This window comes from Lynx rufus, unplaced genomic scaffold (genome assembly GCF_022079265.1).
Source record: "Lynx rufus isolate CCGP_SWC_20201006 ecotype Redwood Valley unplaced genomic scaffold, mLynRuf1.p SCAF_15, whole genome shotgun sequence".
Lineage (NCBI taxonomy): Eukaryota > Metazoa > Chordata > Mammalia > Carnivora > Felidae > Lynx > Lynx rufus.
Window position 1 is genome coordinate 55,838,315 of NW_025814829.1, and position 15,877 is coordinate 55,854,191.

The 15,877-nt window shown below is 39.7% G+C and overlaps 1 protein-coding gene across 1 annotated transcript in view; it reads left to right on the forward strand.

The window, feature by feature from the left end:
- EXO1 (exonuclease 1) overlaps positions 1 to 15,053 on the forward strand; it is a 37,871-nt gene extending 22,818 nt beyond the window's left edge. Inside the window, exons 11-14 of the mRNA XM_047077080.1 lie at positions 4,341 to 5,121; positions 8,320 to 8,421; positions 11,932 to 12,125; positions 14,773 to 15,053. Of these exons, the coding sequence (XP_046933036.1) occupies positions 4,341 to 5,121; positions 8,320 to 8,421; positions 11,932 to 12,125; positions 14,773 to 14,914 (1,219 nt within the window). The 3' untranslated portion in view covers positions 14,915 to 15,053. The remainder of the gene's footprint in view (positions 1 to 4,340; positions 5,122 to 8,319; positions 8,422 to 11,931; positions 12,126 to 14,772) is intronic.
- Positions 15,054 to 15,877: the final 824 nt, after the last annotated feature.

Sequence of the window (15,877 nt, forward strand, 5' to 3'; positions counted from 1 at the left end):
ACAAAAATGAGAGACCTAGTATTTGTTGAGAAGCTTATACTCCAGTTGCAAAAATAGATCTGTAAAGGAAATCTATACAGTGTGGTAGGTACAGTGACAGAAGTATGCCTGAGGTGTTCTGGGGGCATTAAATGGATGTCTCATGCGGATTGGGTGGTTGGAAAGGGTCAGAAGGAAGGGGCAGGGGTCAGGTGCCATTACAAAGAATGTAGCCTCTACCTTCCCAGTAGAGGCAGGCAGCTTGCGCAGGGGCATGGAGCTGGGCAACGGCATGGGGCAGGCATGGGGACAGCTTCTTGCTGTCAGTCGCTCTTATTAGCTGCCAAAATGCAAGTCTGGAAGGATGCTGAGGGAGCAGAAATAGGCACAAGGCCAGTTCAGTTTGCAAGCCAGGCTAAGGAACTTCTCATCTTCAGAGGTGACAGGAGATATTTGGAGGGTTTTGATCAGGGTAGGGTATGACTTGATCATACCTGCTTTTGATGGACCACTCCAAGTGTGCCATGAAGGATGGATTCTAGAAGGCCAAAGTGGAACAGAAAGATTGGGTAGGCTGTTCTGTAGTCCCTGTGAGTGATGATGAGATTTTGGGGTCAGGATAATGTAGGGGTCTGGAGTTTATACCCTGGGATTGGACCGCCTCGATTTGAATCCCATCCTGTTCACTCATGAGATGTTTGACTTAGGTAAGCGGACTTCTGGGTGCTTCAGTTCCCTCTTTTTTTTTTTTTTAATGTTTATTTTTGAGAGAGAGAAAGAGAGCATGTGCATGAGTGGATGTGGGGACCAGAGAGAGCGGGGAGAGAAGTCCAAGCAGGCTCTGGGCTGTCAGCCCAACACAGGGCTCAAACTCACAAACCGCGATATCATGACCTGAGCTAAAATCAAGTCTGACGCTTGACCGACTGAGCCACCTAGGCGCACCCTCTTTAAAAAATGGGACCAACATCTCTGACAACCTCAGGGCCACTGAGAGGACTAAGTTAATACTGTAAATAAAGGTGCCTAAAACAGTACCTGATAGATGATCAGTACACAATGAATAGCTCTTATTCTGTTGTCTGGGTGGTGAAGTCACAACGAGCAACAGGACGTCTCAGTGTTGAAAGTTATGTGGGCACATGAGGCAGCAACTCTTGAGAACCGAGCAACCCCCGCATTCCCCTAGGAGACTTGGAGAGGCTATTGTCTTCAAGTGTATACACCAGGCTGAGCCAGGCTGTCTGACCATGACTGTGGGAAGTGGGCAGGAAGGAACCACCCACTGCTCCTCTCCCATCAGGCCTTCTCAAGGGAACAGCCACGTCCCAATTAAAGGATCATTTTGATTCTGCCTTTCCTAGTCACTGTCATTAAAGATGGCATTACCAGTGCAGCGATGAAAAAGGCTGCCGAAGATGAAGAAGGCTCTAGATGATACACACTGATTAATAACATTCTAGAAAGTTGGCTTTTCTTACTTGGAGAAATTTTTAGAACTTGCGTTTTGTTTTTCCATGTGGGAGAAAATAAAATTTCCCTTTTCTGTCACTCAGTGCCCACCTCTTCTTCGAGGACGGGCTAATGAGAACAGAGTTCGCATATCACTGCAGGCCTCACCTAGTCACCAGCGAAGCTTAATCAAATTTCCATTCACAGCTGCACATCACTGCTTTAATAGTTTAGGTAGATGTGGCACTGATAAATTGTTGAGAGATGTTCGGAAAAATAAAATTTTTTTTCTGTCACTTTCCTATGAAATAATAATTGTAAGTCTCTACAGTTTTCTGACCTGGGTGGTATAACAACATCTAATAACAACTAAGTGTTAGGAAGTTGGTATTCGTAGCTAATTTTCAAAGTTCTTTAACATACTCTCTTCCTCCTTTCAGCAAAATTATGAGACATTCAGGATTGGTGTTATTTTCTCCATTTTGGGTTAAGACATTCAGGCTCCAAGAGGTTTAAAAAAAAAAAAAAAAAAAAAACTTTCCCAGGGTGGCATAGTTAGGACTGGTGATGGGAGAGGTCCTGGTCCTCCTCAGCATGGTGGGTGGAAAGGAGCACATGATCTGATCGGCCTGGATGTGAATTCACACTGTGTCATCACATTAATTGAGTGATCCAGGGCACCTGGGTGGTTCAGTCATAGGAGTGTCTGACTCTTGGTTTTGGCTCAGGTCATGATCTCACAGTTTTGTGAGTTCGAGCCCTGCGTCTGGCTCTATGCTGACAGCTCAGCGCCTGCTTGGGATTCTCTCTCACCCTCTCTCTGGCCCTCCCGTGCTTGCACTGTCTCTCTCTTAAAATAAATAAGTGAATTTAAAAAAAAAATGTAATTGAGTGATCTTTCACACCATTGAATTTCCCTGAGCCTATTTCTTTATAAAATATGGATCAGCTGTTCTGAAGACTAGCAGAGGTATATCAAGCACCTGACACAGTGCCCAGTCAGTAATATATCTGCGAGAATTTATCATCACCCCACTCTTTAATGTGATTTGTATTTAATGTAATATCACCCCACTACATTAACCTAATGCAACAGGAGGTATTAAATATGCCAAAGTTTGTCTTCATCCTGTCTGCTTTTTTAGAAGTCTGTTTTAACTCTTATTATATAGATACTTTATCCTAGAAACATGCCAGTTTATCTTTTGAGATCTAGAAATATAAGTTAAGCAACAACATACACTAATTGGGAAGAGGTAGCCATGATCTGGGAGGAGTTCTGGGTTTTAATTCTGCTCTCTTGCTGATTAATTTTATAACCTTGGGCACTGTTACTATAACTTTTCTTACCTATGAAATCACACCTGGAAGAATACTTGGATATCATAGGGGTTATTATTTAAAAATGAATTATGTAGTCAGATCTAGGAGCTGTTTTGTGCTTAGTGACTAGCCTAGTAAGACCTTTCCTTCCTGCCCTGTACCCACACCTCAGCTGGGGATTAGATGAAGGATAGAGAGGGTATTTTTACTCTCTAGCATTTAGTAAATATTCTGTTTATCATCTTGGATTTGAACTAATTAAAGCAGTAATTTCTCTTTAGGTTTCATATTTATCTGATCATATACTCTGGGAATTTCCCTTTTATTTATTTATTTATTTTTTTAAATTTTTTTTTTCAACGTTTATTTATTTTTGGGACAGAGAGAGACAGAGCATGAACGGGGGAGGGGCAGAGAGAGAGGGAGACACAGAATCGGAAACAGGCTCCAGGCTCCGAGCCGTCAGCCCAGAGCCTGACGCAGGTCTCGAACTCGCGGACCGCGACATCGTGACCTGGCTGAAGTCGGACGCTTATCCGACTGCGCCACCCAGGCGCCCCGGGAATTTCCTTTTTAACCTAAAAACTCTCTGAATATATCTTCTCTATAAGGATACTCATCTTTCTTTTCTATTGGAGTGTTTATAAGTGATGTTTTAAAGCTGCCAGACTGAGTAAACCTCTTATTAATACAGAATTTAGTGACTGATGGTGAGGGGCACCTGGGTGGCTCAGTTGGTTAAGCGTCCGACTTCAGCTCACGGTCCATGAGTTCAAGCCCCCAATCAGGCTCTGTGCTGACAGTATGGAGCCTGGAGCCTGCTTCAGATTCTATCTTTCCCTCCTCCCTCCCCGACTCGTGTTTGGTCTCTCGGTCTCTCTCAAAAATAAATAAACATTTAAAAAATTTTATAAAAAAAATGATTGATGGTGAAAGTCATAACCTCACATATTTAAAATAGTGTGAAAGTTTATAGGATATTTATTTTAAAAGCCAGTAGAGTATGGACCACTACAAGTTCCCAGATGATTCAATACGATGGACTAAGCCAAGATAAAGAGTAAATGACTAAATTTTTTTATTTTGCATTTACAAAGTAAGAGACAGTAGTTGTAAATTGTCCTTTCTGTTGCATATTTCCATATCTCCTCAAATATTTGACTGTCAGCCGTGTGTTAGTCACTATTGTAGGTACTGTGGAGGACACAATGGCTTGGATGGTAGCTGTCCTCAAGGAGCTTCTGGTCTGTTGGGAGTCTATTCAGTGAAGGTTAGGGGAAAGGATACCTATATGATGATGAGGTATAGATAAATTATGCCAGTTCCAAATACACATATGTAGAGAGGACTGCTTTTAGGAAATCCTGTCTACAACTTCAGGATTTCAAATAAATTTCTAAATGTGTGAATGTTGTTATAATCAAAATTTAAACTTTCAAGAACGATTTTCTCTTTGTTTATGAAATTATGTATTTAGGAGACTTTTTCTTGAAGAAACAAGACCATTTTTCATTATCTGAATCTTATCACCTTTGTGAGAGAACTCAAACATTTATGCATTCTTTGTATTGTTTTTTTTTTGTTAGGTTTTTTTGCAGTTCTCTGGATTCTGCCAACTGTGTATCAGCGAAAGCAGGCGGTGAGCCTCCAGAAAAAAGTGCTGTCACAGATGAAGAGGCCAGTGTAGCTGAACCAGATCGTCAGGATGGCAAGAAGCTGGCTGGTCCGGATGGAGCATGTAATTCAGATGATGAGGTTCCAGATGAAAGTTCTGTCACAGATGAAGAGGCCAGTGTAGCTGAACCAGATCGTCAGGATGGCAAGAAGCTGGCTGGTCCGGATGGAGCACATAATTCAGATGATGAGGTTCCAGATGAAAGTTCTATCGCAGATGAAGAGACCAGTGTAGATAAATCAGACTGTCAGGATGGCAAGAAGCTGGCTGGTCCGGATGGAGCGTGTAATTCAGGTGATCAGGTTCCAGACAATGCAACTATGATTGCTGACGACTCTCTATGTTTGGAGACCAGCAAATTCACAAGGACCATCTCACCACCCACCCTGGGGACACTCAGAAATTGTTTTAGCTGGTCTGGAAGTCTTGGAGATTTTTCACGAACTTCAAGCCCCTCTCCAGGCGCAGCACTGCAGCAGTTCCGGAGAAGGACCGATCCCCTTACTGCGGCACCGGACCAGAGGGAAGCGTCTGCTGTGTCCCAGTTAAAGAGTGAGGAGTCTGGTGATGGAGCGCCTCCCGTGCGGGCAGCGGCTTGGTGTCCAAAGTCTCAAGGAAGCCCAGAACTGTCACCACACAATTTAAATGTGTCAAAACTGTCTCAGCCTTCTAGTAAGGATTCCGATTCAGAGGTAAGTCACATTATGAAGCCTTTGTTTTCAAATCCATACATAAGAGAAGATCTGGTATTAATCAGATCACTGGGGAAATTTTGCCTACGTTATGGAAATAATTGGCTGTCTTAATTGTTTTTTTTAAGTTTACTTTTTTATTTTGAGAGAGAGAATGCACGCAAGTGTGGGAAGGGCAGAGAGAGACAGAGAGAGAGAGTCCCAAGCAGGCCCTGCACTGTCAGCACAGAGCTGGATGTGGGGCTCAATCTCAAAAACCGTGAGATCATGATGTGAGCTGAAATCGTGAGTCCGAGGCTTAACTGACCGAGCCACCCAGGCACCCCTGCTGTCTGAATTTTTTATTCTAGGTCTTACTGTGTAGAAACTTCACATTTTATTCATTGTAAGGACTTCTCTGTATGTTTAATACTTTAAACTCTTGTACATTCAATCTAACTCTATCTCCTGAGTTACTTACATGCTGTGGAACAGTTAAGACGTAAGCAGAATGGTAACTTACAATACATTTAACATTTAATTCCTTAATATACTTTTGGATTCAAATAACATTTGAAACCTTATAAGTAAATGGCCTTATTAATTTGATGGTGTTCATCTTAAGCTTTTAGTACTTAGAAATATATTTTCATTTACCCTTCTTAGTCCTGCTGAACTTCCCCTTTCTAAAACAAAATGGTAATGCATGTGATTTTGTCATTCTGTTTTAAGTTAATAAAAGCATCCTAACCATTTTTCCCTTGTTTATGAAATATCTTTTAGTCTGACTTAAAGCTTCAAGTATGTACTGCTCATAAGATGCCGTGATGTTGTAAAATGACATGACGACAGAATAGCTTCCTTTACATCTGAGCTACCTCAGATTTACCAATATAACATACTTTGTTTTATCTTCACCACCTGTAATTACCAAGTTATAAGAACAGTTATAGCCGTGGTGCTACTTGAGAGAATTTTGATAATCCTCAATTTTGGAGTGTGTCTATCAGGATAGCTTGTATTTATCAAAAGGCAAATATTTTATTCAAGTTTCCAAAGGAAACTTGAGTTGTATTGGACTCAAAGTGAAGAAAAAAGCTAACTTACAATGTGAGAACAAATTGTTCTCATTTAGAGAAAGCTGAAATCAGTTAATATGTTGACTTCAAACTGTTCCCTGCGGTATTGAAGTGTGAAGATTAGGCCAGGCCACCCCTGGGCTGCCTTGGAGACGTGTGCTTTTCTTCTTCCTTTCGTTTGCTTTGCCCTCAGTTCATCCATACTGGTCTGCAACACTCTTTCTGTTTCTTTTAATATCGTCCAATTTAGGGGCGCCTGGGTGGCTCATTTAGTTAAAGCATCTGACTCCAGCTCAGGTCGTGATCCCACGGTTCGTGAGTTTGAGCCCCACATCAGGCTCTCTGCTGTCAGTGCAGAGCCCGCTTTGGATCCTCAGTCCTCCTCTCCCTCATCCTCCCCTGCTCACGCTCTCTCAAAAATAAACATTTGAAAACAATACTATAGGGGCGCCTGGGTGGCTCAGTCGGTTAAGCGTCCGACTTCGGCTCAGGTCATGATCTCACGGTCCGTGAGTTCGAGCCCCGCGTCCGGCTCTGTGCTGACAGCTCAGAGCCTAGAACCTGTTTCAGATTCTGTGTCTCTCTCTCTGACCCTCCCCCATTCATGCTGTGTCCCTCTCTGTCTCAAAAATAAATAAACGTTAAAAAAAAAAATTAAAAACAATACTATAATCCTCCATTTTAACACCATCCTTTTCATTTTGTACTGCATACTGCATTTGCCCTTGGCCCCATTTGGGTGCCAACACAGTAGCTGTCTCTTGAACATCTTTCATAAAAACGTCATCTATTTATGAGACTACTCTTAGGTCTGCTGAGCTCTTTCAAGGCAAGTGCTTTCTCCTTTTTCAACAGACATCTTCCTGTTTCACTTTGTAATCTTTTAGCTATGTGTTGCTGAGAAGCATACCAGTTCACAGGCTGTGGGCTGGTCATGCTGATGAACTTTCCGCATTTCTGTCTTCTAGCTAACCATTTTTTGTATTAATCAGTTATAGAGACATGAACCCTCTTCTCCCTTCCTCCCCCACAAAAACAACTACCCACCTAAACTAGAAATCATTCATTAAGTCCTCTCTTGCCACCAGATGGAATAAACTCCTGTTAGGATAAATGAATTGTTAATTCTCAAAGAATTAGAACACTAACAGTTAACATAAAATTACATAATCTTTCGTTGATTCAGAAAATGTGTCAGCCACAGTGCCACTGGGCTTCATCTTTAATATTAGTTTTTACCGTGTGGCTCTGAAGAAAATATTTCTGTATTGGGGCCTTCCATTGGTAGTTCACTGTGAAAAGCAACAATCTTAGATTCTGTGTGTATTGAGTTCACTGACCCTATTTGAGGTGAATTAATCTTTTGGCCTTACTCATGACCTTTATTTTAAGAAATGATTTAACATCTGAAACTAATGTAACATGTGTCGACTAAAAAAAAAAGAAGAAAGAAAAATAAGCAAATGATTTATCCCTGAGTCACCACTACTGTTAACTACGAGCAAGGAATATTAGAGTTTCTGAAAATTACAGTCATGTTAATGGAGTATTTTTCACTTTGGGATTATTTTTTAAGTATGTAATACTCTAAAGAATCCCAAAATAAATTGAAAAAAAAAAATCCTCTTGAAAAATGCAGAAATGTGAAGTCTTCATTCATTGTCCTTTTTTTTATTTGAGTTTCGTGGGAATCCAGATTTTTCTGTGAAAGAAAAGCTTTATATGATGGGATAGGGCAGAGGTTAGATCTCAGTGGCATTGGGAAAAGTAACTGCATTTGACGCAATATTACTCTACTTCTTGAAAGCAGATGCCTTTTTTTTTTCTTTAATGTTGAATGTGTTCCACAATTAAAGATTTGGCTGTATTGGTTCAGCTTTTTGTAGCTGGTAGTTTACAAAACCTATTAGCCGAGCTTGGGTAAGCAATACTACTACGTCAGGAGACTTTTGTCTAATCAGAGTCAGCATTTTGACAGGCTCCTGAAAGGGTTAGAAAAAGTCTTCAAATTCAAATGTATCGTTTCTTTTATACAATTTACTTGAGGTAAAGCATTTTGCTAGTTTGTTGAATATTGGTTAATTGTCATAAAAAAATCCATAGTAAAAATCTTATTTTATTTTTTTATTGGGGAATCTAGGAATCTGACTGCAATAATAAGTCATTTGAGAATGAAGGTAATCTGCAATCCAAGCTACATTTATCTCAGTATTCAAGAAAAGTCACACTTCTAAAAAACAAGGTAAAACAAACATCTAATTTTTTTAAATTTCAGAAGCAGTCTATGTTTATTACCAAAAAATGAGAAATATCAACAGAATTAAAAATGAAAATGCGTATATTTTAATTTACAGGAGAAATGTTTACTTTCAGTCCTTCTAGGGCCATGTTTATGCCTGACTGTAGGTGGTAAAGTTGTTGAAGAAACCCTTATCTTCTGCACTATAAACCTCTTTTTCTCATGTGCTTCTACAGCGTTACTTATGATGACTGAGTAATAGCCATTGGATGAGTGTAGCCGATCCTCTATGTTTCTCATTTAACTAAACATTTTTTTTTTTAATTTTTTTTTTCAACGTTTATTTATTTTTGGGACAGAGACAGAGCATGAACGAGAGCATGAACGGGGGAGGGGCAGAGAGAGAGGGAGACACAGAATCGGAAACAGGCTCCAGGCTCTGAGCCATCAGCCCAGAGCCCGACGCGGGGCTCGAACTCCCGGACCGCGAGATCGTGACCTGGCTGAAGTTGGACGCTTAACCGACTGCGCCACCCAGGCGCCCCGAACTAAACATTTTTTGCAGTAGCAGACAAGACTGCAACCAAGAACTTGTGGATAAATATTTACGTGCCGTTCTTGATTATTTCATAGGGATGAATTCCATGGAGTGGTATTGCTAGTCTAAAGGCACCAGAATTAGAGCGTTGATATATATTGCCAAAAGACCTTCTAGAAACTGTATATCCGATAAGTCAGGTTATTTTTTTTTTATCAAGATACATAAATATTTGCGTGACTGCAAAGGGAAAGCTCATAAGCTAAAGCATATTTTATGTATAAAGTGTTCTACCCATTAATATGAAAAATGCTAATTTCTAACTCAAAAATGTACAAGGGACATATATAGTACAAAAGAAAAAGTATAAATGGTTGGTTAACACATAAAAGCATGTTCAACCTCATTAGTAATCAAATAATGCAAATTAAAATAATGAAACATAATTTCTTACCGCTCAGATTTTCAAAAAATATTTTTAGTTGTACTCATTTTTATGAGACTATAGCGAGACAAATAAACATATTAATTGTGTATAAATTGCTCTGCCATTTCAGGAAAGCAATTTGAATGATTTTAAATAATTCAACCCAATTTAAATAATTCAAGTTCCAATTCTAGAACTTGTCTAAGGAAATAGCGAGAGTTTAAGTACATGAACACTTGGGGCACCTGGGTGGCTTGTTGGTGAAGCAACCGACTCTTGATTTCGACTCAGGTCATGATCTCATCATTTGTGACTTTGAGCCTCAAGTCGGGCTCTGTATTGACAGCATGGAGCCTGATTAGGATATTCTCTCTCCCTCCCTCCCTCCCTCTCTCCCCCTCCCCCCCTCTCTCCCTCCCTCTCCCTCCCTCTCTCTCCCTGTCCCTCTCTCTCCCTCTCTCTCTCTCTCTCACGCCTCTCCCCTGCTTGTGCTGTCTGTCTCTCTCTCTCTCAAAACAAATAAACATTAAAAAAAAAAGTACATGAACACTTAGCCTGCATTAGTTACAATAGTGAAAAATTGAAAATTGCCTATCTAAAAATAAGGAGGTGAATTATTAAATACATTACTGGTTTTAGCTCTCAGGTGTTAGGAATATAAGTGCATTTTTTTCTGTTGTTTTCCCCTGTTTTTCCATAGTGAACATATTATTTTTCTAGTAGCATAAAAACTTTTTAAAAATTTCAGTAAATGGTCTCCATATCGATTCGAAAGAAGATCCCCCATCTCCTATTATACAAATATGAATCCTAGATATATTAAATATATAAATGTGGAATATGTAAATATAAGATTATTTTGGGGGCTCCTGGGTGGCTCAGTTGGTTAAACGTCTGACTTAAGCTCAGGTCATGATCTCATAGTTTGTGGGTTCAAGCCCCGCGTCAGGTTCTGTGCTGACAACTCAGAGCCTGGAGGCTGCTTTGGATTCTGTGTCTTCCTCTCTCTGCCCCTCCCCTGCTCACGTTCTGTCGCTCTTTCTCACTCAAAAAAAATAAACATTAAAAAAAGATTATTTTTAAATCTTTGAGTGCAAAAGCCTTTTTCAAACATCCTGTCCCAGAAAGGTATCCATGTTTGTTTTTGTTTTAAGTTTATTTTGAGAGAGAAAGAGAGAACAAATAGGGGAGGGTCAGGGGGTTGGCAGAGAGGATCCAAAGTAGGCTCTGTGCTGGTAGCAGAGACCCTAATGTGGGGCTCAAACTCACAAACTGAGGTGACCTGAGCTGAAGTTGGACTTTTAACTAACCAAGCCTTCCGGGCACCTCCATTTTATTTTTGAGTAAAGAGAAAAAACATGGAACGTATGTATGACACGGTATGTTTGTTTAAATATTCACAAATACTCAGGCACACTGTGTTATGTTTATATAATCACAGTAGAAAGTCGGAAAGATACCAAAATTATTTACAGCGACAGGACTGGAAATGTAGAAAGTACTTTCGCAAAAGAAGTTATGTCTGGACATTAAGCCATCTTTTTATTATTATTCTTGCTCTCAGAAGTTGTCAGGGGTCTGTCACTCCTGTTTTAGTGAAACTCCCCAGAATTTTCCCCCTTGCTCCCCAATATCCATCTTTAATATCTAAAATAAAACCTTTTTTTTTTTTTTTTTAAACACTTATTCCTTTTTGAGAGAGAGTGTGAGCGGGGAAGGGGCAAAGCAAGAAGACACAGAATCCAAAGTGGGCTCCAGGCTCTGAGCTGTCAACACAGAACCCGACTCGGGACTTGAACTCACAAATCGTGAGATCATGGCCTGAGCCGAAGTCAGACACTTAACCAACTGAGCCACCCAGGCACCCCAAACCTTTTTTTTCCTGAACCTCAAACCTCTCAGAACATTTCTAACTGTTACATAAGTTATATTATTCTCTTTGCCATTTAGTTTCAAAATCTTAGGGTTATCCTTTTTCTTTCTGCCAGCTCGATCCTTCTGCAGGAGATAAAGAAAAACCACCACACATCGGTACCTATCCAAGTTCTAATCTTTCTTTCTTTGTCTTGTTTCTTGCTCTCTCCCTTTTCCCCTCACCAACACCCCAAGACAAGATTTCATCTTTCATGTGTGAACTTTTCCATTCTTCATACCTCCTCTGGTAGTTGCATCATTCTGAAAGCCTTGTTTTATCTTCCTCACTCTTTACTATCCTAAACAACAACAACAAAATGTTGACGGCTCCATGTTTCCCACAGGATAAAAATCAACCCTTGGATAGAAAAAGCTAAATGTCAGTAGCGATGTGTTTGAACAACTTATTCAAAACAAAATTCACTTCTACATGTAAAAAAGAAAACTATCCAAGATACGTTACTAAGTAGAATCGAAATATATTAAGTGAACATGTTTACACATTGCTTACCAGTTATTTTTCTGTTCTACTGTTCTAGTAGAACAGTATCTAGTGTCTACAGCTACTAGTTCAAAGTTAACTAAAGGTAGTTGCTTGAACAGAACAGTGTTAAAAGGAGCATTTATTCTTCAGATTCCCGGGCTGTATAAATCTAGTTCTGTGGACAATCTTTCTGCGACCAGGATCAAGCCTCTAGTTCCAGCCCGAGCCAGTGGGCTCAGTAAGAAGCCATCAAACATCCAGAAGAGAAATCATCATAATGCAGAGAACAGGCCAGGATTGCAGATGAAAATCAACGAGCTCTGGAAAAATTTTGGATTTAAAAAGTGAGTTGCCGTGTTACTTCTTCTAAGATAGGATAAGTGATTGTTTTTTTGTAACTTCAATTACTTTCTCCCATTTCTTTCTATTTTCATAGGAGTCAGTTTTGTTTTCTATTACCCTATAAGAATTATTTTTCTCTATTCTCTTTAGCTCTTTTTAAGGATATTTAATTTTAGTGCCTCTGCCTTCTTGTGAAAAGATGCCAGACTGAAAATCCTGAGTTCCTGGTCTGGCTTTGGGGTCTTTTGTTTAAGCACATTACTTTTTCTGGCCTAAGTGTCTCAGCTTTCTTCTGTTGTCACTCAGGATTGTGATGAGAGTAGGGTTGTTCTAGACACGGGGGTGGGAAAATAATGCTGCATCACGCTTCTTGATTTAAAGCAATTTGTTTCCCTAGATCATCACATCTAAAGTGGGGAGAATTATCCAGTGTCTATGATGAATGTGCCAGATTTCTAATGTAGGGGGCAGACACTATTTTAATAGAATTGATCTTCTATATATGTATGTTTTTTGAGCCGTAGTACTTCCTTCTGTTAGACTACAAAATTAGCCTTGGAGTAGCTGTGATTTATAATTAACTTATTCTCTTGTTCTTCTCAATAAAGCAAATGTGCTAAGAATAGAGGGAGGGAAACTTACACGGGTGGTGGGATTAAATCTCATCTAATAGAAATGTTGTCACAATCAGATGAAATGGATGGTATGAGGGGACACGCTTTAAATAAGCAAGTGCCACACAACTATTTTTTTTATTTTGCATTGTGTAAAGTCTAGGATTATACCATATCGCAGCAGTTCTCAAACATTTGCTTCCAGGCACCCTTTACACCCTTAAAAATTACTAAGGGCCCCATAATACTTTGGTTTACATGATTATACCTGTCAGCACTTAACTATCTTAGAAATTAAAATGGACATTTTATTTTTTTTTTTTTTAATTTTTTTTAATGTTTATTTTTGAGACAGAGAGAGACAGAGCATGAATGGGGGAGGGGCAGAGAGAGAGGGAGACACAGAATCGGAAGCAGGCTCCAGGCTCTGAGCCATCAGCCCAGAGCCTGACGCGGGGCTCGAACTCACAGACCACGAGATCGTGACGTGAGCTGAAATCGGACGGTCAACCGACTGAGCCACCCAGGCGCCCCTAAAATGGACATTTTAAAATATTTATCTTTAACAGTGACAAGCCCATATTAAAATCAATAATATATTATTACATAAAATAAGTATGGTTTTTTTGCAAATCTTTCCTGTGGTTGAACAGGATTGAACTGGATTCTTATCTCTGCTGCTGTGTTCGATCTGTTATGGTAGATTGTTTTGGTTGAAGTATAGGAATAAAATCTGGCTCCACACATATTTTTGGCTGGGAAACATATAATTTAATAGACTTTTTGTTTAGTTGTAAATTTTCTACTTTGACATTATACCAAAATTCAACAAGCGATGGTTTCTTAAAGGTTGCAGTGTAGAGTCTGAAACTTGTCAGCCAACTTTGCATATTGTTACATTACCATCCATTGGTCCAGATTGCACCTTGAGTGCCTCTTTTATTCATGCACGAAGTGGTCATTTAGGAAATGTTGTCTTACTGAGTTATCTTCCAAATGTTGACACATTTCATTTTACAATATAAAGAAATCACAATCTTATCAACAAAGTCTTTAAGTATTAGGAAGTTTTCCAAAATCTTCACTTTCTCTTGAAAGCTTGAATTTTATCCTCAGCAACAAATACTGTTAGTCGATTACCTAAATTTGAATAACCCTAATAGTGCCACACGTGCTTTTTTTCCTGGAGATAACCATCCTCCTTCAGTACCAACAAAAGTGCCTCCTTGGTTTCCCATTTTCTCACACGAAGAGGTTGAAGGTTGAGATTTAATAAAATTAACGATTTTTACTGCTTTTTTAAGAACATTCTTAAGCGAGACTGGCTTTTTTTAACTACAAGTGCATGGAGCGGGAGAATACAAATACTGCTTGTATTTCTCGTGTAGTTTGGGGCCGCGGTCTTGACTCGTGCTAAGTTGCCAGTAGCTTCTACGTCAGTTCAGCTTTTGGATGAGCACGTGTCAGCACGGTGGAAAAGGCAGATAAAGTGTAAATATTATTATGAAATAGTTTTGATCTTGTAAACCCCCGAAACGGTCTTGAGAATTTTTAGGAGACCGTGGGCCATATTTCGAGAACTGCTACTAAAGAGAAATTGAGGCTGCAGAAGTATTCCTAAGTGTGTTCCTAATAGGATGTTTATAGACCTAGAGATTTTCAGCCCCCCCCAAAAAAAAAAAAAAAGGTTGTGAGGAGGCAGGAGTAAAAGATAGGGCTTAAACCTTATTCATGCTTCACTTATGTTGGTTCTTAGCCAGACTGGAGAAGGGTGCTAAGGAGAAAGGAACTAAAGGTTCTTTATTGGAATCATTCTTTCTTAGCTAGTACATATTTAGTAGTGGCCTTGCACCTGCTTTAAAAGGTGATTTAGGAAGCAGGAAGGGGGAACTGAGAAGCAAAACTCACATTTTATTGGGATACTCAGCGACAAATTAGAAGGTCTTGTCTTCATATATCTCTCTTTTGTCTAGGTAGACTATTCTCTAATAACTAGTACCCTAAAAACACCAAATCATTTTCTTGTATTTTGCAGAGATTTTGAAAAGCTTCCTTCTTGTAAGAAGCCAGATCCCCTGTCGCCAGTCAAAGACAACATCCAACTAACTCCAGAAGCAGAAGAGGATATATTTAACAAATCTGAATGCATGCGTGTTCAGAGAGCAATATTCCAATAAATGCAGGCAGCTGGGAGGCTATTGCCTGCAAGACAATCTCTATCAATTTGAAGTGCTGTTCAGGAAAGGGGCAGTTACCAGACTGAAAGATTTATGCATAGATGTAATGCCATTTTTTAAATAGAGTACATTTTGTATATTAACTGTAACTATTTCTTTTGTTCAGCTTTTTATATTTTGTAAGAAGCTAAAATAGAGAAATAATTTTATCTTTGACAGTTTTTGGAAGTTTTGATGTTTTGGGGCAAGGCCCCTGGAATTTAGAAAAATCTACTCTGAAGGTTTCTGTCATGTTGTCAAGTGTAAGGATAGTAAATGAAAAGCCACAATTCTGTAATCATTTTATCCTGGAGGGAATCACTGTATTTCCTCTCAGGGCTGAATTGGAAATAAAGTTTCTGGAATGGGAGGGGTAGCTGGAAAGGTTAAAGTGTGAGCTGAAAATCCCTTAACTAGAGTCTTAGGTACGGTGTAAGACACTAAAGCATTAGGGTCTGTGAAGAGTACACTCGACAGGGGTGGTCAGGTGTCGCAGACTATGAGTCTGGAGTTCTCTTGTCCAGAAAGAGAGTGGACGCAGAATTGAATACGAGAGGCTAATGTCCAGGAGGAGACAAGAGCCCGGAACAGGGGTTTCGTCTCCATATCTATTGAGCTCATAAGGTATTACCCATGTGGTGAACATGAGGAAAACAAGACCTTATACGTGTGAACATGGAGAAAACAATCAGACCGTAATTAACTTGTATGTGTAAGAATCAAAAGGTCTAGGGGGCAAGCGGAGTTTCTGATCAAGGTATATTGGCTCCAGATGGAAAGCAATTTCCTGCAGGTGATACAACAAGTTACTTATGATCCCATTACAATATGTCACTAGCTAACCTTGGGTGCTTTCGCCCAGTGGTGGCGGCTTTCCACCCTAAGCTGTTTTTCTAACCCATTTATGTAAGTAGAACCTATTTC